At 46.6% G+C, this 26673-nt stretch overlaps 9 protein-coding genes across 9 annotated transcripts; 5 read left to right on the top strand and 4 right to left on the bottom strand.

The window, feature by feature from the left end:
• Nucleotides 1-221: 221 nt before the first annotated feature.
• Nucleotides 222-1336, bottom strand: JR316_0012439 (uncharacterized protein; the record flags this gene model as incomplete). Its single annotated transcript, XM_047898064.1, has 2 exons — nucleotides 222-1078; nucleotides 1120-1336. The coding sequence occupies 2 exons, from the start codon at nucleotides 1334-1336 to the stop codon at nucleotides 222-224; spliced, it is 1074 nt and encodes a 357-aa protein (XP_047742953.1).
• Nucleotides 1337-4600: 3264 nt separating this feature from the next.
• JR316_0012438 (uncharacterized protein) lies at nucleotides 4601-7322 on the top strand (the record flags this gene model as incomplete). Its single annotated transcript, XM_047898063.1, has 4 exons — nucleotides 4601-4766; nucleotides 4824-5090; nucleotides 5143-5718; nucleotides 5785-7322. 4 exons carry the CDS (start codon nucleotides 4601-4603, stop codon nucleotides 7320-7322), a joined length of 2547 nt encoding a protein of 848 aa, XP_047742952.1.
• Nucleotides 7323-8277: 955 nt separating this feature from the next.
• JR316_0012437 (2-(3-amino-3-carboxypropyl)histidine synthase subunit 2) lies at nucleotides 8278-10340 on the bottom strand (the record flags this gene model as incomplete). The annotated part of the gene is made up of 9 exons (XM_047898062.1): nucleotides 8278-8516; nucleotides 8571-8814; nucleotides 8874-9043; nucleotides 9100-9247; nucleotides 9304-9548; nucleotides 9603-9772; nucleotides 9827-9904; nucleotides 9959-10104; nucleotides 10167-10340. The coding sequence occupies 9 exons, from the start codon at nucleotides 10338-10340 to the stop codon at nucleotides 8278-8280; spliced, it is 1614 nt and encodes a 537-aa protein (XP_047742951.1).
• A 374-nt stretch (nucleotides 10341-10714) lies between these two features.
• On the top strand, nucleotides 10715-12173 carry JR316_0012436 (uncharacterized protein; the record flags this gene model as incomplete). Its single annotated transcript, XM_047898061.1, has 7 exons — nucleotides 10715-10963; nucleotides 11032-11089; nucleotides 11144-11172; nucleotides 11235-11576; nucleotides 11642-11719; nucleotides 11784-12094; nucleotides 12152-12173. 7 exons carry the CDS (start codon nucleotides 10715-10717, stop codon nucleotides 12171-12173), a joined length of 1089 nt encoding a protein of 362 aa, XP_047742950.1.
• Nucleotides 12174-14079: 1906 nt separating this feature from the next.
• On the top strand, nucleotides 14080-14697 carry JR316_0012435 (uncharacterized protein; the record flags this gene model as incomplete). The annotated part of the gene is made up of 1 exon (XM_047898060.1): nucleotides 14080-14697. One exon carries the CDS (start codon nucleotides 14080-14082, stop codon nucleotides 14695-14697), a length of 618 nt encoding a protein of 205 aa, XP_047742949.1.
• Nucleotides 14698-15717: 1020 nt separating this feature from the next.
• JR316_0012434 (uncharacterized protein) lies at nucleotides 15718-17130 on the bottom strand (the record flags this gene model as incomplete). The annotated part of the gene is made up of 1 exon (XM_047898059.1): nucleotides 15718-17130. One exon carries the CDS (start codon nucleotides 17128-17130, stop codon nucleotides 15718-15720), a length of 1413 nt encoding a protein of 470 aa, XP_047742948.1.
• A 1825-nt stretch (nucleotides 17131-18955) lies between these two features.
• JR316_0012433 (uncharacterized protein) lies at nucleotides 18956-19758 on the top strand (the record flags this gene model as incomplete). The annotated part of the gene is made up of 2 exons (XM_047898058.1): nucleotides 18956-19045; nucleotides 19111-19758. The coding sequence occupies 2 exons, from the start codon at nucleotides 18956-18958 to the stop codon at nucleotides 19756-19758; spliced, it is 738 nt and encodes a 245-aa protein (XP_047742947.1).
• Nucleotides 19759-22260: 2502 nt separating this feature from the next.
• On the top strand, nucleotides 22261-23074 carry JR316_0012432 (uncharacterized protein; the record flags this gene model as incomplete). Its single annotated transcript, XM_047898057.1, has 2 exons — nucleotides 22261-22350; nucleotides 22412-23074. 2 exons carry the CDS (start codon nucleotides 22261-22263, stop codon nucleotides 23072-23074), a joined length of 753 nt encoding a protein of 250 aa, XP_047742946.1.
• A 1521-nt stretch (nucleotides 23075-24595) lies between these two features.
• Nucleotides 24596-26126, bottom strand: JR316_0012431 (uncharacterized protein; the record flags this gene model as incomplete). The annotated part of the gene is made up of 2 exons (XM_047898056.1): nucleotides 24596-24612; nucleotides 24668-26126. The coding sequence occupies 2 exons, from the start codon at nucleotides 26124-26126 to the stop codon at nucleotides 24596-24598; spliced, it is 1476 nt and encodes a 491-aa protein (XP_047742945.1).
• Between the last annotated feature and the right edge of the window lie 547 nt (nucleotides 26127-26673).

The following is a 26673-nucleotide window of genomic DNA, read 5'->3' as shown; positions in this document are numbered from 1 at the left end:
GACTGCAATGCAAAACCTTAAATTTTTAATGCCGGCGTTGTGAGCTCGCGTAATGTCTTGCTCAAGCTTTTGTGCCCTTACTTGGGATACCAAAACCCATTGCTGCTCGATACGACGAGGTTTGCTCAAAGCGTCAATTGCTACAAATAATAAACTACACAGTTTGGGGAATACAAATGGATCCAGAACGAAACTAAGGGTATTAAACTGGTCGACCTATATCAACCGAGACGCAACCTCTTGCGTTCCCTCTCTTCTTCAATAAACTTCGCGGCCTCTCGTTCGTCACGTCCACTGAGTCTCATCGCGGTGATCATCCCTTCTCTGGCGATCCGTTCGTCCTTCAAGCGTGACGTCAAGATCGTCTTTTCATGCCTCAGTTGTTGCGTCTCTTTATCGAACTTGCGCAGCGTTTCGGCATGGTTAGCGCGTTCTTGTTCAAACATCTCCGCACTCGCCATCGCATCCTGTTTGCAAGTTTCCAAATTCTCCATTAAGATCTTGCGCTCCACTTCCCAGTCACGTTTCTCCTCTTCAAGCTTAGCCACAATGGAATTTCTGTCGATAAAGGACTGCTTGAGCTGCTGCGCAAGGACTCCTTTATCATTTTCCAATTGTACGATGCGGGTCTTCTTCTCTTCAAGTTGTCCGGTGTACGATGCTTTGCAATGATCTAATCGTTTCGTAAGCTCCTTCTTTTCGGCCTCCCAGCGCCCTTTCTCTTCCGATCTAAGCTTTTCGACGTCCACGAGCTTCTCCTGAAGATCATCGTATCTTCTCCCAGCCTCGACATGTCGCCGTTCGTTGTCTTGCTGGTAGTCCACGAAGTTGCGTTGGTGTATCTCATACATTTTTTGATAATCACAAGAAATACGTTGCTGGATAGGATCAAGGAGGCCGATTATAGATGAGGGTCCGTCCAGGATGGTGCTCTGACTGTGCGTGACCAAAATCTTTGTAGAATTGGACGGAGCGCTAGCGGGTGCGGGTTCACAAAGGCGCCCTCGCAGACGGGGGTCCTGAGTATGCGCACCTTGCATCAAGGGCGAGTTTGCGATTATTGGCGAGCTGTCAGTCTCTAAAGACACGATTAGCGTATATACTAATGCTATAGAATACCAATTTGATACTCGCTATGTTGGATATTTTCCACCTCGCGATTAGGAGGTGCAGTCGGTACAGTGACAGGTGCTTTGACTGCTGCACCGTTGGGGATTGGTACTAAAGGATGCGAGTTCGCAGGCCTTTCCTCTCTTATTTTGTCCACTTTAATAGGGGAACTCCGTCTATGATAAAGTGACGTCGTGGTTCGTTTCAATCTCGGGTCGTGTTGCATGTTGACAGTGTTGGAAGAGAGGCAAGGAGGTTTCGGAGGAAGCGGGTGAAGGGGCCGTCGTTCGAATGTACTTTTTAGAGATTCTTTGGAGGAACTTATAAGTGTGGTAAAAGCGTTGTGCCCTTTTTGCATTGGGCGTGGTTATGAAGAAAGATTTCGATGCCTGGTAATATTGTTTCATTGCTTTCGGCCAAATCCACCCCTATTCAAATCCAGTAACTTACTACCCGATATGGTTATACACGATAGGCATTCATTTTACGGTGGCTGTGTCGTGTTCAAGCAAGGCTAGAGAGGAGAGCAACTAGGCAGATGCTGGTGCACTGGTTAACTTGAAGGCTTGCCATAACACAAGATGTTATCTATGTATCTCATCGTATTTTTATGAGCGTATCTATGTTGATATAATCATCAAGCAATTATTTTCTTGAATCAATACCAGCAATACCACCAATTAAAATATGGCCTCCCGGGACTCCGGCGGACTGTCAGCCTGAAATGATATATATACTCCGTCATTTCACTTCTTCCTATAGTCCACCTAGCCATATGCCGAGTCCGGTAACCTTCTCATTGATTTTTTCGTACCATACAAAATATTCTATGCGGAATCTCCTGGCAAGAATATCGGACCATGGGGCCTCCTGAATCGATTCCATAATACGAGCAGTGACACCGTTGCAATAAATGTACCACCAAACAACATACCAATGCCCACCATTGCACTCAGTAGGAGATTTGGTAAATTCCTGAGGGAATATACCGACAGTAGCACCGGCAGCAAACGAATATATGTCGTGAAATATATGCTCGTGGTCCAGTATCCCCAGTTGTTTCTCGCCCATTTGGACTGCATAAATATGCTCATGACGCATACCGGGAGTGCTAGAAAAGTAAATGTGTTGGAGACAACATAGAAAGCTGTATGTATGTCAAATTTCTCGTCCGGAAAGAAACTGGAGACAATGAAGGGATTGCTGACATTAAGAGCATATGGGAAGGATGTCAAGAGGATGTTGGAGTAGCCCAAAGAGAAATAGCCCAATAAAAGAGAAATGAGGATAATGGTATAAGCCAAAACTGGGGATAATACGATGTGCCTTCCAACGTGTGCAAAAACTACACCTGATGTATATGCTAGGAGAAAGAAAGGCAATGAATTCGCTGCCGGAAGACTGTGATATGGCAAGTAAGTGAACCAGTGAAGTGGGAAAGTAAGTTGGATATGAGCAATGGAAAGGATTATGCTGGTGAAAAGAAGTAGGAAAGGGAGGTAGCATAACCACAGGTATAGTCGAGGACGAGTGGTCGGAAGTGCAAATATATTTTTTACTAGCTCGGACCAATTTATGAAGAAGTACAGAGCCTCGATTGGAGAAAGACTACGAACGAATTGTGAAGGGCCCCAGAGCGGTAGGAATTCGTGAATCAGGCTGTTCCCGCCAACGGTAAAATGGAGTAAGACAGATATTAGCAAGAAAATGAAAAATTGTGCTCCTGTAAAGGACGCCAGTGCCCTAATACTGTGTAACGTGGTTTTGCCGCCGAGGCTGATGCGCCAATTCTCTGATAACGATAGGCCTTGGAGTGTCATAATAATTGTTGTTGACATCGAAAAACCCGCCGAGAATAATACTACGTTCCACAGGATACCTCTGTTGATGGCGGAGACCACATAAACCGCACGGTAGAGATGCCTGTACGGTACTCTAGTTCCTTTATCGTATGCAAATTGAAGCAAGAGGTCATGAAGAATAACCTGGACGATAAGAAAAGCGTGGAGGTTCCTTAGATAATTGGTGCTTTGGGGATCGTATATAATCTCATCGTTGTACAATGCATTTATTGGATGCTGAGCAACGTCTTCATCATGGTCATTCATATGACCTCCTTGAATATTGATGAGAATAGGAACAGAGTCACTATGTGTCTCTCGCGCACTAAATTTCGAGAAGTTAGCAGCGTCCTCTGATTAATTAGGGGACAGTGATGGCTTATTAGAGTTAATGTGGTAGGGTACTCACTCAGTCCTAGCCACGGAGCCTTCGCTCAAACTCTCCATAGTTATGTGATACCCTGACTCTGTTCTTGACCTCAGTGAGGGTGGAAGATGTGGAGGTAGAGAATGCGGTTTAAAAATGAAAGGATGGTAGTCAAACAGCTGCTGCGCAATACAATGAGTCAATGCACAGCTTCTCGACGGAGTACGTCAACGGTTACCCATTCACAGCGCCATCACAGGGTTACGTTTACTAGTAGTAGTAAGTCGGAGGGTTAGAGTTCAAGTGAAGAGCACTTGTGGATTCAATGAACTCTAGATAACTTCAAGAGATATGAGCGCAGACAGAAAGCTCAACGAGATACATGTTGAAAAAATAAACTAACGCATTCAAAACGCAATTCTAGTGTTCTAGCGAACCCAAAGCTAACCGAATGCCTCTGCAATCCTTAAAATAGATCGATCAGAGTATCACGTGACAGTAAACAACTTGACGCGTCGCGTCACGGATTGGTGTTTCGGCCATTACCGGTTCAGTTTGTTTAGCCCTACGGGAAGATGGTACTTTCTTTTATGCTTTTGACTGCATTATCTGTGGCTCTCATGTATCGCATCTAATTTGCCTTACAGCGTCTTTACTTCGGTACTAGGGGTAATGTGTCCTTCGTGCTCACTGGCAGGCGTACTAAAATGTCAAACATTCCGGGGCTCAATCCTCAGAGCCACCTTTGCGATGGCACCCAAGCAATTTTGGCTTTACTATCTACCATAGCTCGTTTTCTGTCAAGTGTTTGCTTTTATGTCCTGGATGTTAGGTCTGCAACGAAATGGAGGCAAGGCTTACCTCACCTTCGAAATGTCCTGACGACTACTGGGCTGACTGCTTCAGAATTGAGATGTAGCCTTTTTCTTCAAGTCTCCGCTAAAATGTTGCGATATTTTATTGAAGTCGCGATTGAAATATGGCTTTGGACTGGAATCTATATGCTTTGTGCGCCTCTTTCTGCATCCAATACAATATCAAGGCTGAACTGGATTAAAATGACGCCTGCTCGCGTCCGGATCGCTATAGGTGGTTGACACTGGTCAACATTTTCATTCATACTGGTCAGCCTTACTGCGCTGTGAAGGTATTTAACTTGGGCAGAGATGGCCCATAGTCTTCAGCAAGAGTACTTCTCTAGCCCTTTATCTCGTGTTCTACCAGCACTTGTTGAACTCTCTATTCTACGTACCACCCGGTATAATTATCATCTCCATTTACAATGGCCAACATTCGCACTTTCTTTTCTACCGTCGCCACCTTCTTTGGTGCTGTCTGGGCATCTTTCATCTGCTTGTTCGCCTTCGGGAGGAAAGCTGATTCCAAAGCATGCGACATCGAAGCCGGTCTCCCGGACTCGACCAAGCATGAAAAAGAACTCAGCACAGGTATGAATTCATTTTATGACATGTTTTATCCGCATATTCTGATTATTGTTCCTCTAGTCCGAAGTGTCAACCAAGATGTCGAGTCCGGTAACGGGCTCCGCGCCTCCAGCACCAACGAATTTGTCGATATCGATTTGAACGCGATTAATCAGGCCATGAAGATGTCTGAAAAGAGGATTCATTCCAAATTTTTTGAAAAACAATCCAACGATGCAAGATATGACCAACCCACCCGTCGTCCCAGCTCCCGTATGTCGGCCGTCGACCCTGTCAAATCCAGAATCCTCGATACCACCTTGAAGAATGTTCAGGATAGGACTATGAGTATGTCATTTTTGCTGTTTTATTCTTCACCTTCTAACGAAGTCGTCCCTAGATGTCGTCAAGCCAGTCATCATTACACCTGGAACGTTGAAGGTTGTCGCATGCACTGCGAAAGTCGAATATTACCATGGCCCTATTATCGAACCTTCCAGTGCCAAGATCGAGTACTTCGACAACCATACCCCGTCTTCGGCTAAAGTCGAATATTACCAAGGCCCAGTCATTGAACCTTCAAGCGCTCAGGTCGAATTCTTCGACGGTCATATTGCGTCCACCGCCAAAATCGAATATTATCACGGCCATATCTCTGAAGGTTTAAGCGCCAAAATCGAACATTACGACGCTCATGTTCCATCTACTGCTAAGGTCGAATATCTCGAGGGACCTACGCTTGGAGACAGTATCGATCAGGTCGTCACAGCAATTCCAGGTTCTCCTGCGGAAGCTTTCGGTACACTTCACGATCAAAGCGAGAGTAGCCATGAGACTACCGCCGTCGATGATCTCGCACACAAACCGTTCTTGTTCAGTGTAAAAGATGTGGATGCCATGGACGTCAGTTCGCCTGGCATTTGGCCAGAACATTACAAGACTATGTTCAAGGACAATAGACGCGAGCCTGAATATGGTATGCTTTCATTCTGCATGCATGTATGTTCTTGAACTGATTCACATTTTCTATCATCATTTGCAGAGGTATCCTTTACTCAGCTTCCCGAGAAGAAGAGTCGCAGGGTTAAAGAAAAGCGGGCCAGGCAGCGAGAGTCCCTTTTCGATATCATCGCGCAGTTCCCCGATATCCCTCGTCATACACCTCCAGGCCCAAAGTTCTCCGTTGCGCGCCACGAAATCATTGAAGAAGTCCCCACCCGCTCTTCTGAGGATTTACAAATCCCTCAATCCCCTGCCAGCGAAAGTTCTACTTCGAGCGCTGGAGCATACTATGGATCAGGCTCAGACGATACTGCTCAGACTTCCGTTCCCAGTTCTCCTGAACTCGTTGGCGCCCTGTTTGGCGCCCAAGGAGGAGACAATTCCACCGGGGCTGCTCCATTGTGGGAGGCTGACATTAATCCTTCTGGTGGCAAGTTCTCGGGAAACGTGCATTGTCAGGGAGCCATTTCCACCCAGGGCTCAATCTCTGGATCTCTCAGCAACTCTGGAACCAACCCTCGCATTCATTCCAACCAACACAGCTATGACATAAACGAATTCCAGTTCCCCGACGTCCGCAAATATCCGATTAGGCCTGAGGAAGAATCTACCGCAGACCAGTTCATCATCGACACCCAGCAGGCGGCGGCTTATGCTATCCTCACAGCAGCTGAAGCCTACTCGGACGTGAGCGTGGAATCTCTTTTGGGGCAATTACAGGAGTCCTCTTTCGACTCAACGTATATTCGCCCACAGTCTGTGGTCTGGTTTAGAGACCGGAGCCTCAGGCAAGCACCAGTCCCAGAGGTCACCCCATCCACCTCGGCAACCCAAGACGCGTCCACAACGTCTTCAGACACTTCGGGGCTCACGCCGGCTTCAGGACCCGGCGAATCCTCTCAAGACTCCGTCGCACCTCTGCGCATCGTGAAGAAGAGCCGGATTCCCGCCTATGAGATATTCGCGGAGGCCGTCGACACCGGGGACTCGCCGTCTGAGTCGACCAAAACCGAGGCTGACAGCTCACCCTCAGTCGAGCAAGACGAGGTCCTGCTCCAGGAATACGAACGATGGGAAGAGTCTAGGCAGGCGGGTCTCAAGGCGTTTCGCGAGGCCGTAGTCGGCGACGACGACTTTTACGGCCTTTTCTACCGGGACTTTGGTTGCGCTTCGCAGCCGTCTTTGGCTATCGACATTCAACATAGCCTTGACGACTTCTCACCCGCCTCGCCCAGTGATTCCGGCGACTCGGACGTGGTCTGCCCCAGCGACTCTCACGTTGCGGACTACCTGCGGAGCGAGGAGTCGATGGAGGAGTTCAGCTCGTGCTACGACGATCTCTCTGAGCTGACGGGAGTGACGACGCCCGAGAACAACACGACAGGGTCGCTATCTGTCGTTTTCGACTGCAAGGAGCTCAGTCAGGAGAATGCCAACGCATCCTCCGACTCTCTCTCCTTCTACGGAGACGAGGACGAGCAACCGCCTGCTTGGGACCCTACCTCTGACTCCAACATTGATAGGGTTGCCAGCCCAAGCGACGGCGCCGAATCGTCCTTCGAGCTTGAGGCGCTCTGATGTGCACTGCAGGTATTTTTTTTCTCTAATTTACCCTTTGCACATTTCTCATTGTTTTATTTTGAACAGTTTGCCATCTCCAATTTCCCTTTTCTTGCATACTTCGTCAGCAGCCTCAACATCTAGCTTTCGATTTTGCACCCATATACCCCGGTTACGTTTCGAGTTCGTCTTTTCTTTTCTGTTTATTTAATTTATTTTTCCTTCATCTTCATTTTATACCCATTTCAATTTCTTGGTTAGTTTCTTTTTATTATTACTCTTGTTTCCCATCCCTTTCACCCTTTTCGGATTTCTCTGGTCCTTGTATTTAATTTATTTTTTCACCATCTTTGTTCCTTTTTCGACTTTTTTATTTATTTATTCTTCGTTCTTCTTCCATTTTTTATTTTTATTTTTATTTCTTTATTTATTATTCCCCATCCCCATATCCCCCCTTCTCCTCTTCTCTCCGTTCCCACCTTATTCTTCTACCCGCCCTTCCCTTTTCTTCGCTTCACCTCCTCCTACCACCTTCTCCTCCCACCACCTTCTCCTCCGCTTCACACCCCCTTCTTTCTCCTGTCCTCACTCCCCATTCTCTTCTTTTTTCCGTACCTTCCCCTCTCCTTTTCTTCGTCCTTCCTCCTGCTCCCCATTCTTCCTTTCGCTTACCCCCACTTCTTCTTTCCGTCGACCTTAGCTTGACACCTTTGGTTTTGATTCCCCCGTCCTGTCAGGACAATTATGCCCAATTATGCCACAATTATGCCAACAATTATGATTTATAGTACAAAAAATATATTCAATTTTTGAAAAAGCATTGGAGTGAAAATCAGTCTTTATCAATAGTCAAAAAAAAAAAATTAAGGTAATAAAAACCTTTTTTCTATTCAAGTTTTTTACTTGCCTGATTTTCTCCAATTGACTTCAAGATTACAAAGTAAACTTTCTAAATCAACCTTTGATTTGAAACTTACTCAAACTCTTTATGCGACTTATCGTCCTGATAACCTCTGGCAATTCCACTGCGTCCCTGCTCCAAAACACTTGGCGCGTCCTCTCCCATACGCACTTCCAGGCCCTGATACGTCCGCTGCTGGAGGAATTGACCAGCAGCGCTGTCGATCATCGCGACCTGATCGTCTTTATTGCGGATGACCATGGCAGAGGTGTTTTCCACTAGACTCTGTTCCGCTTCTACATCATGCTTCCCTACGAGACCCCATTAGTAACGATGATAAGTATATCTGGGATATAACTACTGACCTCCGTATCTCTTCGCGTGACGATATGTCCCTGTCACTAGGGAGAAAACAGGTTGATCGGGATCGCTGTCTGTGCCTTCATCTTCGTGTTTTGATGTCCCGTCGTCTGCACCCTCCCCAGGCGCGGTAGCCTTCGCATCGGCAAGGAGCTTCTCGAAATCGAGAACATATCGACCTGTCCAGCTTTGTTCCGCCTGCATCGCAACCTCAAGCTCATACGGAGTGATTATAGGACGTAAAAATTCCTATCCATCAGATAAGTACAGGTGGGCACAGAGGTAATAATGGAAGATGTTGTACCGACTTTATCTTGAATAAGACTGTTTTCTGGACATGCTATTAGAACGAAACATTCTACCTCGAGGAAGTTGGCGAGTTTGGCAGGATTCAGCTTCCCTACGCTGATAGTGTAGCTCTTTTTCTGCTTGCGAGCCAGCAGGCGCCGTATATGGGAGATGAGGGGGAGATACGAGGCTGTCAAAGGATTAATTACGACTTAAGGTCGGGAATATGAACGTAAAAAAGCCTACCGACGCCTAGAGTTCCTACTAGGATGCCAAAGACGTCGGCGTCTCGTGCTTTCTGCACTGCTACGTAGCGCCGCATGAGCATTTTATTTGTTCGTCCTGTGGCCGATTCATGCAAAGCCGTCTGGGTTGTGGGGTTATAAGTATACACCTTGATAGAGATGTTCAGATAAACTACGTCGCCGAAGAGAGGGGGAGATGATTTACATTACAGGAAGAATTGGTCATGAGAAGGTTGCTCAGCCCCAGGCTTTCCCCGCCAACATAAAATATTATCGTGTGTTCTAATTGAAAATCTGTCTCTGGATCGTGATCGTTTACTGGATGAGAGGAGGGATTGGCCGCAGAGGTAGCCGAAGAGGGATAAGTCATTTCGGGGATTTTGTGATAAAGAAGAGGGATGGGGGGAACGCTCTGAGACAAAGCCTGACGAAGGCATTGAACAATCTCATCTAGGGACACAGTATTTAGAAGAGGAATGGTTAGATGCCAGAAAGAGAACAGACCAGCTTTATGTGCAAATGTCACATCGTGTTTCAGCAAAACAGCCCTCTTCTCCGTTGTATTCTCCCTCTCAGACTCGTCACGATTGAAGACCCTCATAAGCTCTGCAACACATCTTTCGACGTCAATCTGCTTTTGCCCAAACACGTAGATAGCAGGGAGCCGGGACGTCCTGTGTGTTCTCCGTTACTAAATCTACAGCTGATAATTGAAGATGCGCGCTCACTGAGTCATACAAGCGTGCCCATAATGCACTATTAGATCGGCATTGGCATGCTGTGCCGCCACTTCATCCACGCAACAGCTAATAGTTAACATTAAGATTGCGATAGCCGACAGGTAGACGCTTAATCCATACCTTCCGTAGGATGTATCAGCTAAAACGTATAGTTCTCGAATCGTGCTTGTGGCGCCTTCCGCTTCAAGTTCTGCTATGGTTTTATTCAATCGTCGGAATATGGGCACAGAGTCGTGTAAGAGTTCATCTGGGAATTGAAGAGCAATCTGCGCTCGTGAACGAGATCACAGTTCATTAGTTAGCCAGCGCGATGCAAAGCGGTGCTTACGCGTTTGTAGTCTCCCCGCACGATTTCCTCCGCCGTTCGTCTGATTTCATAGAATATATCAAATTCTTCAAGTGAAAGAACGTCTGCAGAGGTATCGGGTGTGACTTCTATAACCTGACTGATGACATCTTCACCCGAAGAGGAGAAGGAGGTAGTGGGCGGTTCCGCGGCCATGGATAAGCGCGGTCGGTGAAATGAGTGGGAGGTCGTTTAACTTTTAGATGTGTTGGGTAAAGAGAAAGCTAGTCAACGATCAGATGCACGTCTGCATGAATAGACGTTGGTGGAAGTGAATGAGCGATGGATCGATTCGAAAAATAAGTGTTATCGCGGTCCGCTCGCCCCGCCAGACAGCGCACGTGACTGCTTTGAACTTATTTGGAAGTTGGTCGTGGGAATTTAGCGTGATAACGATTGGTAATGGCGTTTTGTGGTTTCTCTTTCGCACTGGGGTCTTATTAATAGCAGATCAAACGTTCATGGCTTTCAAAGCTTCAGCCGGCTGACCTTCCGGGTCTTCTCATCCTCAGAACCTGACCACCACCACCATGTCGGCGACGCATCGAAACTCGTCGCAGGGTGTCAGCGACGAACGGAGTCCTCTATTACCATCCAGGAATGACGATACAACCAATGTCCATGTGCAATTCATAGAACCTGACGAAGTAGTGACTACAAGTTCGAAAGAAGACGAGTTTGGGTGGAAATGGTACACGTTCTACGCGGCACTCATTGTTGGAGGACTCGTTGTCTTGGGGTTGCTCATCAAGGGATTCATTGATTCGGGAGACAAAGACGTGCGCATCCAATCCTTTTCTGCCTCTCGGTAATGACTATAATGGTCAAATGTTCGTTATCTTGACAGTTTGACCTCGCGGGTGCGCTGAAGAGTGCCCTTGGAGGTGGTCTTAGTGGCGCCGCAGGTACGTCGCCTCAAGAAGCAGCTAGCGTCATCGCTTACCCATAATGGGTGTTAGCCATGGTTCTCCAGGTTTTGACGTTGATGGTAGGCGACTTGCGTTTCGAATACACGAAAGGTGTTTATTTATGGGTTCGCAATCCATTCAGCCTCTACGCACTGTAATGAACTATCAATATCGATACGGGACGACTACCACGCAAGCTATCCACACGCTCTACGCCGATGGAGGTTGGTCTCGGTATTATCAGGGACTCACAGCCGCCCTCGTTCAAGGCCCAGTGTCTCGCTTCGGAGACACCGCTGCCAACGCTGGTATTCTTGCGCTCCTCAACTCAAACCCATACATGAAAACTCTGCCAGAGCTCTTCAAATCTGTTTTCGCATCCTTGGCTGCAGCCGCATTTAGAATGATTTTAACACCTATTGATACTATCAAGACCACATTGCAGACACAGGGAAAACCTGGCATTACTATTCTTAAAGTCCGCGTATGTCTTGCGCGTTTATCTGATCGTGGACGTCGATTTCATTTCATCTTCATTTTCTGCTGTAGGTTAAAAGATACGGCATTGGAAGTTTGTGGTACGGCGCCTTCGCCACTGCCGCTGCCACATTTGTGGGGCATTATCCCGTTCGTACTTGAATATTTTCGAGCGCGTCAAGGAATTCTAAACGGTTTTATCTACTACATTCAGTGGTTCGGCACATACAACTACCTCTCGGCCAACCTTCCAATTGCACACACCGTTTTCCAGAAACTGCTCCGCCGAGCCTTTATCGGATTTGTGGCCTCCGTCGCCTCCGACACTGTATCCAACTCCCTCCGAGTCGTTAAGACATACCGCCAAGTAAACGAGACCCGAATCGGCTATACAGCCGCTGCCCGGGCAGTGGTTGCGACAGACGGTCTGAAGGGATTGTTCGGACGAGGCTTGAAGACGCGCATTTTGGCAAACGGTTTGCAGGGCTTGATGTTCTCTGTTCTATGGCAGTTCTTTATGGATCTGTGAGTTTTTTTTGCTTCACAGCTTTGTCCTTTAAATGCGTCTAAATGTTGGCCTAGATGGAAAGAGAAGACTGCATAGAATTATCTAGATTTTTCTAGTGGGCTACATGCAAGATTCTGTACACGTACTGATTTGGGGTCGATGACTCTGAATCTATAAACGAGTATGCATGGCTGTCCCAACAAGCGATGTCTGCGATTCCTGCTAGAAAATTTCTCTGATGAAGACACTTCTGGACGAAGTCTAAAATGGAGCCGCGTAATCACGTTGCTGCAAATAGAGCTTCCATACGTTGTCTTTACTAACTTTGAAAGAGGTACGCAGAAAACTATATGTGACCTTCAATTCCATTCCAAGTACAGCAGTATGCGTCTATCTATGGCAATCAGGCGCGTCAGACGAATACACAACCACGTCTTGACCACGTTGAACGTTTTGCTCCCCAAATGTGGCTGCGCATTGCCTCGCCCGGTCCATTAATCACGTCTGGCCGGCCGAACCCCTAAATGCTCTTCGAGGCGCCTAGAAGATAGGCGCGGGCGCTTAGCGCTAATTCTACGCCGCGTTGAGCGGGGTAAACGGACAGCATTCGTGTGAAAGGACCTTATCGCTTGACTGAATGCGATCGACGTTGGACAGCTCCACCCTGTGAGGTTGACGTACATCGTCACAGTAACGAGCGCCCCGAAGGGGGGCCATAGGAGCTCCTTCATATTTCACTTGAGGTCGGGACGCACTTTGCACTGTGCACTTATCATTGATGATTGACTGGAAGTCAAATCAACTCCCCGCAGCTCCTTCTCTATTCAAAAAGAGTGAGAGCCGTAATGGTTCGATATGTGAGGTTATCTGAAATGGTTCGATGTGTCACTAGACATATACATGAGAGTAGGTGCTCTGTGCTCAGAATGGAATCATAGCTTGACTACGCAATGCTTCGGAATCCCTTGATGGACTGTGGTTACGAAGTACCTAAAGCTTAATTCCCTGCGACTAGGACAAGTACTTGGCCGACGCCGATTGTATGCGTCACTTACACGGAGAGGGAAACTTTACTGGCATCGTCGAGGTCGATAATCCATTGAAAATTGCATAGTGCGTCATAAACATTCAAACGGGAAGACGTTAACTGCGAGCCGACACGAAGTCATCATCCTGGCAAAGATCCACCCGCTTCCGCCCAATGCATATGATATACGCTCGGTGGTGAGAAGCGGCGAAAGTGCGTCTTTCTCTTGTCTTCGTGTTTTTTTTCTCCTCCGCTGTCGGCGGCGAAACCATGAGAAGGGAAGAGGGATAAGACAGAGTCACGTTAGCTAGTGGGACAACCCTTGAATCCAGTGGACACCATCATGATATGACTCTTTTGAAGTCTTTTCAGAGATCTGCCGAGCCGTTATCTGATCTTTTTCCAGTCCAATATGCAGACTCGAAAATTTATCCATTCTACAGTTTTTTCGAGTTTGCATCTTCTCATGTTGCGAAAATGGTGCGAATGCGCATCTGGGACTTTACAAGCTTCGTCCATGATAACGTGCCTGGGTAAAAAAGAGGACGGGCAGTGTTAAGGGGCGACGTGGCAGTGAGTACGCACGTGAACGCGCGCCTAAAAGCAGCCAGGTGACCCTTCTTTCTTAATCTATCACGTAGCCGCGGCGCAGGGCTATGACTCACATTGACGCTGAGTTACGAGTGCGCGATACTGCGGCAGCGGGGGCTGTGACAGCCCGACTTATTCTTATGTTGTTTTCTGAAGATTGCATCAGTGACTCAATACGAGTACAGAGTCCAAATGATTCTCCCCGCCGTCTCCCAGGGTCTACTTATGATCATTTCATTTATATACCTCTGGATGCGATGCTTATTCCGCTTCAAGTCCAGGTATATCTAGCCTGACCACAACACGTTTTTAATTCCGTCGCCCACAATCATCGCGTCCACAACCACCAACACCAACTACCAGTTCCGCGCTCACAAACACACAATGTCCAAGCAACAGAAGCACGTCCGCTTCGACGACACGCCCTCACCCGCGTCGTCCTCATCATCCCTTCCCTCTGAGGAGGAACCATGCACTCCCCCACCCCTTGGGTTCAACTCTCCCTACCACTGCACACCGCTCCCAGGGACGTCCGCCGTCAACCCCTTCCTCGAGCCCAAGAACGGAATGTTCAACTGCGACATCACCCAGCACCCCGTGTACATGGCGCACTCCGTTCCCGCTCACATCTGGGACCAGCCTGCCACCCACCCTTCCGCGCCATCCTTGGTCGTCGTGTGTGATCGACTTCCATGGATGCTCACCATCTACCCGACGAGCAGCCACAGGTCATATGTCACCGTGCGCGACGTGTTCGACGGAATATACACTGCTCTACGCAAACCCGTCCTGACCGCCGAGCTCGCCACTCTTTCCCCTGCTGGGAAGGCCGCCGTCACCGCGGCGTATCACGAACGATGCAGGAGGATCGTCGACCCTGAGATGTTTGAGATGGAGATGAGCAAGGGGTTCAAACGCGTTGACTTCCTTGGGAAGCATACGACGTTCTATGGTATTAAGTCGAGCAAAGTGCCAGGGAGATGGGACCTTATGCTGAAGTGAGCTACACACTACCACAACACCACCGTGGCTTCGACGCCACCAGCTTTCGACGCATTGCATTTCACTATCCCCCATACTCTTCGTTTCCCTGGCAAACGATGTATACCCGGCTACCATTATACCCATCTCATTCCCAATTAACGACTCGACGCATCTCACGACACTATCCAAGAGATAGAAGAACGTTCTATTTTTAAACCATCGCATCACCCTGCTTAATCTTAGCTTTATCACTTTGTACTTTGATGCGCAGTTTATTACTGCAATAGCGCACTCCCGAACGCTCCCATTGTATTATTATAATTGTAACACTATCACCGCCATCATCATTACCCCGCATTCCTGCATTGTAGCTACTACGTACATAACAAACATACCTTCAAAATGCATCAAAAAACATTTGAAATATCTGGCATATTCGTATGAGTGATTCATTATAGAATTACGTCCCCTGGAGACATATGAGCATACTTTAAGATGTATCAAACGAAAGACGATGAGTGGTGATTGCTGCAGGAAGTAAATACTGATCAAGAGCAAAGAGATGTCGCTCGGGCAACAAAAATAGTACCTTTTTTTAATAAAAAATCATTTTTATCTGCGGTGAATTTGTCGAAAAAGGATGCGTGCATACTGTACTGATTCCATTGTCTATATTTTCCGATCTTCGAAAATGGGTGGCTTCTGGCATGATGAAAAGTCGTTTGTCTTTGACGTGTAATTCCAAGATTATCCGAGCGAAGCATCGAGCCCATGAGCCATGAGTCGACTCGGAGGCAAAAGGTCGAAACAACGCAAGAACTGATAAGATATCTCCCCCGGCCCCTATGTCGAAGCACCCCCTCCACTGGCACACCCTCGTATTTCTGTCCACGATGTGTCATACATAAATCCCATATCGCAAAGACATCTGATCGGATGCGATCCGGCCCCCCATCTCATCCCATCCACACACACAAAACAACCCACACAACCCCACATCAGCTCTCGCTCGCTCCCCACCACCCCGCTCTTCGCACCTCAACACACATTCGCTGATACATTACCCATACTCTCCACCTCTACATCCAGACCGAAATCTCTCAGCTCAATAAGCCTGACAAGGAACTCGTCACCGAGATCCACACACGGCCGCACACGCACATGCTCCAGCCTCGCCAAACCCTCTTCCTCATCGTCCCTTAGACGGGACTGGACCATATCGATAAACGCCTCGGTCTCCCTCGCCGCAGATGAGCCGACAGTCAGCTCTAGCCGGCGGAGACGCGGGAGCAGCATCCCATCCATCGTATTCTCCGAGAAAAAGTTGCGCGTGAGCGCCTCTAGGAGGTACCGCGTCACCGTGGGTTCATTCTCCGCAGGGTAATCATGATGCGTCGGTGACGACGATAGGACGATCAAGCTCGTCAGCGACGACAGGTGCTTCAACCCCTCCACGAGCTGGTCGTCCGGCAGCGCGGTCTTCCGCAGGTGTAGCGTCTTGAGCGTGTGCAGCCTTGAGAGGAACTGCGTAAACTTGTCGCCGAACGTCGAGTTCAGGTTGCATATTGTGAGTGTCTCCAGTTGCGGGAGTGTCAGGCGGGGGAATAAAGCGCTGAGGTCAATAACCTCATTCCACGGCGGCGTCATGATCGTGAAACACGTCAGGTGTTGGTGCGACACGTGCGGGAACTGCGCAGGCGACGTGAGAGGCCCGCCCTGCACGAATATAACGCTCAGTTTCGAGAGCCTTTTCCCCCGACCCAGGATGTCGAGGCAGTCCGTGATGTTTCCCGACAGTAGAGGGATATCCTCGAGCTGTGACCATGGGAAGTTGAGAATGGTTGGTGAGAAATTGACGCATTCTAAGGAACGTAAGCGGGGTGCAATTTCGAACATGTCGAAGTGGCTGGGGTTGAACACGCTGGGGGAAGGTAATACGACATCGTCGTCTGTTCCAAGGCTCAGCTCGGTGAGCATGGGTAGGCGGTTGCGCACACTGGAGAACGACTTGAAGGCGCGGTATGGCAGATAGAAGAACATCGTCTTCCATCTCTCCGAATGGGCCATGAGCTTCTCCAACACGATGTGATTGTCTGAGAATGGCGGCTCCTCCCAAAAGACATATATTGTCAAGGGACATTTCCCGGACCTTGTGAGCCAGGTGTCGACAATGGCCGTCATACTTTTGGATGCAGCTCCCGATAGCTGTATCGACAGGCGCGACCACAGAATTGGGTTACTGATGGCTGCAGATCGCCATCGCGAGCATATCTTGGAGAGTAATAGGGGGATACGGATCGTGTTCCATTCGTCCATGCGCTCTTCAACGCACAACAGAAATATTTCGGAAAGTAGCTCGATTGGAAGCTTCCCTGACGGCCCATGAGATGAGGGTGGTCTGGTGGGAGTTGGTGGAGGAGTGTCTTCCGACGGGTGTGATAGAATAGACATTAGAAGTGTGATATCGCGGACCGAGTCGCGTGCAGCCAAGTCAAAGAACTAGCGCAAAATATCAGAATAATGCACGTCAGGCGATGATCGATCGATTAAGAGATCAAGGCAGCGCTGGCAGTGGTGCTGTTTCTGTCCCCAAGAGAAAAAGTGGATGGACTGGGATGGCTGCTCCGGGATGGAAGTAGAGTTCCTCCGGCAAGAAATGGATTCTGAGGATCAGGCACAATCAGGTGAGATCGTCGCAAATGGAAGCAACACCAGGGTTATACGCACACTTTAAGAGTCTGAACCTCAGTACGATGGCGGTATACCTGAGGAAGAGGAGGAGGACATGGTGGGCGTCGTCGATTGAGCTTTATTTAAGTACCCGATCGTTTTGATGGCTCTTGTCGATGAGATAGATGTCAATCACAATCTAATCTCTATTTGCATGATCCAATTGATCCTAACAACTGCGATTAAGGGACTTGGTCGCATCAAAGGAGACAGTTTGGCGCCCTAAGTTGAATGTTTGAAGAGGTTCCTGACTCAATATACGGAAGCTCAGGTAGACACAAACTACGGAGGATACAATCACACATAAAAGTCAAGTATAGTTGGGGAAAATATTATATCAGTACAATTGAACTACTATCATAGAACTTTAGGGGACGGCGGGATATTGTCGTAAGCGGGGTATACAGCGTATTAAATCGTGTGTGTGATATGATTGAGAGAGCAGTGGGCTATTAAGAACTAGAATGTCCTTCTAGAGGTCCTGGCCCTCCCCGTGCGACGCGTCGATCTACGCGACCCAAAGCATCTGCAGCATAGGATATCTGCAATCACATTGAAGATGGTGACGATGACCTGTAGAGATAGGTTGAGCTGTGTTATTCTAATCTGTTTGTTAGAAAACTTACTGTAGTGATTGCGCTAACTATAGTCATGAACACATTGGCAATAGCAGAGATAATTGCATTAATCCCGCGACCAATTGCTGAAAAGATGGAACCCTGTAAGAAGTTTTGCCATGAGCCACCCGTACAACTCCTAGTGTTGTGAAATGTATTGACGTACCATTTTAGTTTTGTGTGGTGATTTCAGATGTTTCGATGTGTGTTGTGTTGGTGCTTTTAGCTATGATAATGAAGAATGCAAGCAACAATACGAAGACTTTATATGCCTTGGGCCTACCATGACGTCGGCACAAGATGATAACAAGCACGGAAAAATTGAGTACATTATGACGTAGAGCACCAATTACACTGTCTTCGAGGATTAATTCAAGCTCCTTGACTTCATTACGGTGGCGCTGTTACTTGTCAGTGTGGTACCAAAAATAGCCTGCTTTGAGTATGACTGACGTCATCCAGATATAATTGATGGCATGGAACATCGGGTTCGACCGTTCGAGGTTGTGCGAAACGTGCAGATCCTTAGCGAGAAAATAGTAGCTTTCGGTAGTTGTATTCGGTTTCAGGATTTCATTTTTCTTGCAGTCTGTCCGTCAGGTTCAATTGGATATGCTAAAAAGGGAAAATTTTGTCCTAACGTGGAAATGATGGTGAATGATTTCAATCCCGCCGCTGTGGGCCACTGATAGGCTAATTGAGATGTACATCTATGGGGATATCGTGCCCCGTCTGTTTTCAAAAAATATTGGTGCGAATTTATGCGCCATAACTTTCGAGAATCACCCTCATCACGCATGATTCCAAGAATTGCCCTTTGCCGAGGTGTGAGTCATATCGCTACCAGATCGCTACAAAACCTTGCTGAGCTTGAAATAAAGTGACCTCGATCGACGGCCTCTCATCTTAATCTTAATCACATCAACAAGATGGTAGCAACCCCAGAAAGCGAAATCAACTTTTGTTTCCCGATCCCGGAGACATTGGAAAACAACAGGATATTGTTGACTCCGTTCATAGTGAGTACACTATTAGTTCTTCAATAATCTGAATTCTAACTATTGAACGTCTTGCTCAACGCCAGGCTTCTAAGCATGCGAAGATGGTTTTTGAAGAACTCGTGTTATACCCCGAACTGTTTCGTTATCTCCCATTCGGACCCTTCCCCGATTTCAAAGGCTTTGACGATTTTATGCAGACCAGAATGTGTCAAGATTCTAACAACTGCATGTTCGTGATTTACGACAAAACTCGCTCTTCAGAACCTTCGAGCCACGAGCCTTCTCAGGGAACAATAGCAGGTCTAATGGGCCTAATCAACACCTCGGCTCCCGACCTCGCCATCGAAATTGGAGCAATCATGATTTTACCTCCATTCCAACGCACTCACGTCACCTCTAACGCTGTTGGACTGCTCCTCCAGTACTGTCTAAACCTCCCAAGCACCGAGAAGCCCAATGCACTTGGACTACGTCGGGTTTTTTGGTGCGCCAACTCTCTGAACAAGCCGAGCGTGCGTACTGCTGAACGTATGGGGTTTACATTCGAGGGGATTATGAGGTGGCATCGAGTGCTGCCCCCTGGTAAGCCTGGAAATGGAGAGGCTGTCAGGACAGGGGATCCACGTGCAGCGTGCGAGGGGCGGGATACAGCAATTTTGAGCTTGTGTTGGGATGACTGGGAGGGAGGTCAGAAGGAGGTCGTGCAAAGCATTATGAACCGAGTCGCGTGAATCATAAAGTGTTTGTGTTTTATTTACCCCACACAGCTGGACGCGATTTCCGTTGCCAAAAGTGATAACTCATCGAAGGTGAGATATATCCACATATTCCGTTTCAGGCCATAAGTGGTCCGTTCTATGTTCTATTTGGCCAGTCATAGTCGAGTTTAATTGCGTTTTAACTGCCAAAAAGGGAATAATTTCTTCCCAAAGTGGAAGTGATGGTGAATGATGCAGTCCCGCCGCTCACTCTGTTATATCTTTCAAGTCGCGACCCAAAGCACCAGTCTATACTCAAAAAATATCGTACTCCAATATCTGTCGATATATCTCTTTCAGTAATCTCCCTGATCACGCAATTTCGAGGATCTCCCTTTTTCCTTGCCGAGATGTGAGTCATATCGCTGCAAAAGATTGCCGAGCCTTGGAATAAATGTCCTCAATCGATGGTTATAAGTGGATATAAAGCTGATAATTTTATACCTTCACTGAAGGCAGAAAGATGGAAGCAGATGCAAAATGCGGTGTTAACTTTTGTTTCCCAGTTCCGGAGACACTGGAGAATGACAGGTTACGGTTGACGCCATTCATCGTGAGTGTATATACCTTTTTATTGACCAGATGAGTCTGATAGAAAACCATTTTATGTTATGCAAACGCAAGCTTTCTAGGCATGCAAAGTTAGCTTTCGACGAACTCGTATTATACCCCGATGTGTTTCATTACCTCCCATACGGACCCTTCTCCGACTTCCAAAGCTTCAACGATTTCATGCAAACCACAATGTGCGGAGATCGCAATAACTGCATGTTCGTCATATACGATAAAACCAGGCCATCCAAGTCCACAGGTCTCGAAACTTCCAGTGAAATGGCAGGCCTGATAGCTCTGACCAATACCTCAGCTCCTGACCTCGCCATCGAAATCGGAGGGATCATGATTCTGCCCCCATATCAGCGCACACACGTCACCTCCAATGCCGTTGGCTTGCTACTTCAATATTGCTTAAACCTCCCAAGCGCAGAATGCCCGGATTCACTTGGATTGCGTCGGGTGTGCTGGTGTGCTGACCCTTTCAACAAGCCAAGTGTACGTACCGCTGAGCGTATGGGATTTAAATTTGAGGGAATCATAAGGTGGAATCGCGTGCTACCGCCTGGCAGGCCTGGAAATAGAGGGGGTATAAGGAACGGCGATCCACGGGCGGATTGCAACAGTCGGGATACAGCACTTTTAAGTCTGTGTTGGGACGATTGGGAAGGGGGTCAGAAGGAAACGGTACAAGGCATAATGAACCGAGTCGCGTGAATCAAAGAAAGCGTACTTTTTCCCAGCGTGACATCTTTACCCCACACAGCCAGTAGCCAAACGCGACTTTCCATAATGCCGAGAATGGTGACTCATTATCGAAGATGTGATAAATATCAACGGCCTCTCGCAGCTTGCTGGAGTACTGTTGACAACATATCATATACTGTACTCGCCGTCTAGCTTGTAGGATGGACACAGTGACAAAATCCTACGACATCAACTTTTGTTTGCCGATTCCTGAAGTCCTTGAGAACGACAGAGTCCGGTTGACACCATTTATTGTGAGTCTTCATTTAAATCGAGTTACTCATACACATAAACCGGAATACATAAGCCTAGGCTTCACGCAGAGTCCCTATTTGAGAAACTATCAGCGCACCCAGAAATATTTAGATACCTACCTTTCGGACCTTATAGCAGCATAGACGAGTTCTTGACGAACCTAGTAGAGAATAGGATCCGCAAAGATCCAGAAGACGTCCTCTTCGCAATATTCGACAAGACAAAGCCCTCCCAGACGTTAAATGGCTCAAAAAATGCACCAGGCGCTCTAGCAGGCGTCATAGGTTTCTTGAACACCTCCGCACCAAACCTCGCCACCGAAATTGGATTTGTGATGATCCTACCTCAATTCCAGAGGACGCACGTCACGTCAAACGCCATTGGTCTCCTCTTAAATTTCACACTCAATCCTCCATCGACCACCTATCCAGAGGTTCTAGGGCTCCGTCGCGTCGTCTGGAAGGCAAATTCCGCCAACAAGGCCAGTATCCGTGCAGCAGAGCGTATGGGGTTCACGGTGGAGGGTATCTTGAGATGGGATCGTGTGCTTCCTATAGACAGGGAGGGGAATGGACTGAAAGTCAGAGAGACAGACCCAAAAAGGGACCATCAGGGGAGGGATACGGTTGTTTTGAGTTTGTGTTGGGATAACTGGGAAGCTGGAGTCAAAGAGCATGTTCAGAAGGTCATGAACCGAGTTGAATGAAGGGTTACCGTGTTTTCATATGGGACTGCTTTCAAAATTTTACTGCCGCTACAATATGCCTAAATTTGGTTATTCTTCGTTAACTATGAAAAAGGTTGCATCAAAGGTAATGACGTCCGACAGTATTAGCAATTATAAAGTGCAAATACCTCATGGTTATGTATATTTAAACCTCTCCTCCACTGGTCTCCTCTTGGACTCCTCTGACGAGCACAATGGATATCTCTGAGCCATACGACATAAATTTCTGCTTTCCAGTACCCGCATCACTTGAGAACGATAGAGTTCGATTGACTCCATTTATAGTATGTTGCTTCGTGGCGTTTTATTAGAGACGACATGCTGAACCATTGTGTTAACTCGAAGCCCTCATTGCATGGGCAAGTTGTATATGATCAACTACTACTCGCCCCTCATTTATTTGATCACCCATTATTATTTGGACCATACAAAGACATCGACGACTTTCTCACAAATCTGGTCGAGAATCGATTCCGTCAAAACCCACAATTGCTCTTGTTGGTGATATTCGATAAAACTGGACACTCTCAGTTATCGAATTATGATTGCAGCGCAGGTGCATTAGCAGGCCTCATGGGGTTCAGAGTGAACAAAGACACTGTACCAAATCGAGCACCAGAGGTAGAACTACATGTGATTATTTTACCTCCCTTCCAGCGTACGCATGTCATGTCAAACGCCGTCGGACTCAGTCTCAACTTCCTACTTAACACACCTACCCCATCATACCCAAATGCACTGGGCCTCCGTCGCGTTGTTTGGCACACAAGTACGGCGAATGAGGCGAGCATTCGAGACGCGGAGCGAATGGGTTTCACCGTGGAGTGTGTGATGAGGTGGCAAAGCGTGCTACCTTTGGGAATACCTGGAAGTGGCGTCTTACCCAGAGAGGGTGATCCGATGAAGGAGAATCTTGGGAGAGATACAGTAGCGTTGAGCCTGTGCTGGGATGAATGGGAGGGAGGGGTCAGGGACAAGGTCACGCAAATAATGAATAGGGTGGCTTGAATGAGAGCTCTCATATCCGCCGATGAACTTATAATAATCCTGGATTGGAACAATTGTTAAAACTAATTGCTACATCGATGAAAGATACTTACCTCTGCCTGGACTCTTTAAGTCCAGGTTTAGGGTGGTAGCATTTTTCTATAAAAGGAAATAGGTGGTCTCGTTCGGTCTAGATTGGTCTAGATTGTTCGACGTCGGACTTCGCTATGTTGTCCAGTCTGTTTAACTCGTTGCGCAGTTCTTCAGGTAACCGATTGTATATTTTATTCTCAGGGAACCATCGTAGAACTAGTAATCCAGATATGGATTTTACTCTGGAGAGCATTACATATGCACCTTGACCTCTTGCCGTTAATAAATCAACAATTACCCTATCAAGTGTGCGACCTTGTCCTTTATAGTCTGTGTACGCATACGCTGGTATTAGTGGGACTTGTTTCCGTGTAAAGCTGTCAAACAATTTGATATGCTTTTGGTATTTAACATCTATTGAAGTCGAAGAAGGGAAAATTGGAACAACATCTTTTTCTAGCCCGTCTACTTGTATTCCACAACCTTTGACGTGTACATACACAGCTTTGCAGTATCGACGGTATTTCTCGTCCACTTCATATTTTATGTCTGTGACTATACCCTCAGTGCCATTGACTATTTTATCATCGAATGCAATGTTTTCTGTTATCATTACTTTCATTCCAATGAAAAGAGGTAGTTTTCCAAGGGCGTCGTTTGTTTTTGTTGAAGGTAGTCTCCATAATATCTGTTGGAACTCACCTGTAATCCTTTTTTTGTGTCTCTCATCTCGTGAATAGTATATATGTGGTGATATATTTGCTTTTGTTGAATGGTACTTGATTAGCTTGGCATTCAGGATGTCTCGTACGGCCTTGTTGCCTACAATGATAGGTGCATCTCTGAACAATGCTAGTGTTTTTGGATTAGAAGCCTGTTTCTGGATAAGTCTGTTATATATATAATGGTAATCTGACTGTTCATTGTCACTTTTAATATTGTTAATATTACTTCTGCAGAGGCCCAATCTTAGTCTATCAAGAAAAAGGGCATACTTTATGTCTCTTGCGTGTCTTTCGTTTTTGACTAGTTGTATCACTGTTTTTACTTGTCTCCATAGAAATGCGCCATTTAGTTGTGATGGTCCTGACACGTTCCGAGCTTCTGCAAAAGACGGGTTCTTCACCAATTCATTTGCATATAATGGCTTTTGTAGAGGGGGTTTTAGTTGTGCGCAGTCGCCCATAAATATTACATTAATTCCTCCGAATGGTTTATTGCTGTTAACGACGTCATCTCCTTTCCCTTGCCTAATTCTGATAGAGATTTCACTGAGGAATTTTGCGCTTATCATTGAGGTCTCGTCTATTATTAAAGTTTTTATGTATTTCCAAATTTGAATTAGTTTAAGTTTATTGGGTTTTGCTTGTGACTGATTTGCATGAGATACTATCAGTGAGTGTAGTGTTTGTCCTCCGATCAGCACTGCCGCTATTCCGGTCGGTGCTCCTAATAATAACTCATTCCTGCGATGCAAGCGCTCGAATAACATAATCAGACATTTTATCAAATGGGATTTACCTGTACCGCCAACGCCTGCAATATGAATCAGCAACTGTTCCTTGTTGTCGGTTATGATATGGTTACCGATGATTCGGAACGCCTTTAGCTGTTCTGGGTTATTTAAAAGTCCCATTTCTTCTGCGATGTTGTTCATGGTGTCAGTGTCTGTTATTGAATTGTAATTATGACTTAAATCATACAAATCCTGGAGTATAGCTTGCTTGGCAATAGGTGCATAGTTCCCATTGCGATATCGTTTGGGTGGCGTAGTTATGTCGTCTGTGTCGGGTTCATGTAGCATTGCACGTTTTCTTTTTGATTTCATGATGGCGCGATGGCTTGCTAACAGATCATCCACTTCATGTGATGTTAGAGTTTGTTGGTTTACTGGAACTGATTTTTGATATTCCGTGTCCACAGCAGTTTCCGTTGTATCCAGTGGGAGACACATGTCTAGAAATCTTGAAGTTTCCTCTCCTATGTTATCTATGGAGTCGTGTAAGTTTGTTGTAAAGTCTTCGTTGGGGTTTTCAATGCATTGGAAGGGATCTGGAGAGTATACATCGTTAGGGTTGAGGGTGTCTGTATTACCTTCCGTGTCTGTTAATATTATATCCTGTACTTCATCGGACACTACATCCTCGGATGTTTTTCCACGTCTGCGCTGCCTGTGTGCGTCGCGGGCCTCGCTACATTCTGTCAAAGCTTGCATGTTCTGTATGATGCGCGTGTGTTCTAGTTTCATTGATATCTCGTAGTTATGAAATGCGTCTGTCCATGTTTCTGATGGGGTCTTTAAATCTGATATATCCCTCCACGGTTTGAAGAGGAGTAACATGTCCCTTGCCCAGTCATCTTTTAGTTGATCAGACTTCAATGGATTCGGAATAGAAGGGCCTAGTATAATTGGTATACAACTTTTTCTTCTGATTGTCATATAATGGGTGAAATACTCAGGGTGCTCGTCGTTTAAGAATGATCCTGGACGTACTGCTGTTTCAATGTGTAACATTTCTTTGGTATACCGTTGTTTGATACCCCATGCTACAAAGTCATACAAACACAAATCTATGAATTTGTCGTTCGCTGGTCTTAAACAATAGTCCAGTCGTTGGTTGGACGCCGTTATGTCTCTGTCACCCATATTTAACTCAACTGACTCTTCGTTTTCTTGTTCGTTGGTATTGCTTACGTCGTCTAATGTGCTGTTGTTGGGCGTCTGATTGGATTTAGTGTGATGAGACATGCAAAACCTTCTTATACTGTGCCATTTGAGTATAGCAAATTTGTGAGATGTGTAGTGGTCGCCTCCGCCTACTAGATAGCTCATTACTTGTGGTTGTGATATTTCCTGTCTGCCCATCATACTATTAACAGCTGTTATGATGGCACCCACTGTTTGATTGTCTGATATTTCTGATTGATTTGCGGACATTTTGCTGTACGCTTTACTTACAGCATACGACAACGCGGCCATACCTGCATGAACTGGTAGAGATGCCTTTGTTATATAATCAGTAACATAGTACAAGAACGCTTTTGCTGCATCTCCTGACCCTACGAATTTAATGTCCATGTTGCACTGCAATAAGAATGATACTATATCAGTGTGTTGCGCTAATCTTGGATGGTGTCTGCGGAGTAGTATCTCTTTTGTTATTTCGTCTAATGTAGTCTTTTCCAAGGTCTGCCCATTTATACCCATTCTGCAATTATTGTCTGATTTGGATTGACCTCGTTCAAGGTATTTCCAGCACGTTGCTTGGTGCTCGTGCCATGCGTACTGATGTAAGATTCGCTCCAGGAAGAAGTCGAACTCGAGCCAAAATTGGTTTATATCGGTATAATTTTGTGGGGAAGGTGATTGTATTACACCTGGATGAGGATCACCTGTTTCAGTAGATAGTATTCGTCGGGGGTAATCGTTAGTCTGTTGTTCGGATCCTACTGAGTTTGGAAATTCACATTGAATTATAGATTCGATCCACATGAACACTCTTGTTTGATAATGTATTGATCGGGTC

The sequence above is a fragment of the Psilocybe cubensis genome, chromosome 12 (assembly GCF_017499595.1).
Source record: "Psilocybe cubensis strain MGC-MH-2018 chromosome 12, whole genome shotgun sequence".
NCBI classification, from domain to species: Eukaryota; Fungi; Basidiomycota; class Agaricomycetes; order Agaricales; family Agrocybaceae; genus Psilocybe; species Psilocybe cubensis.
This window is presented reverse-complemented; position numbering and strand designations above follow the sequence as displayed.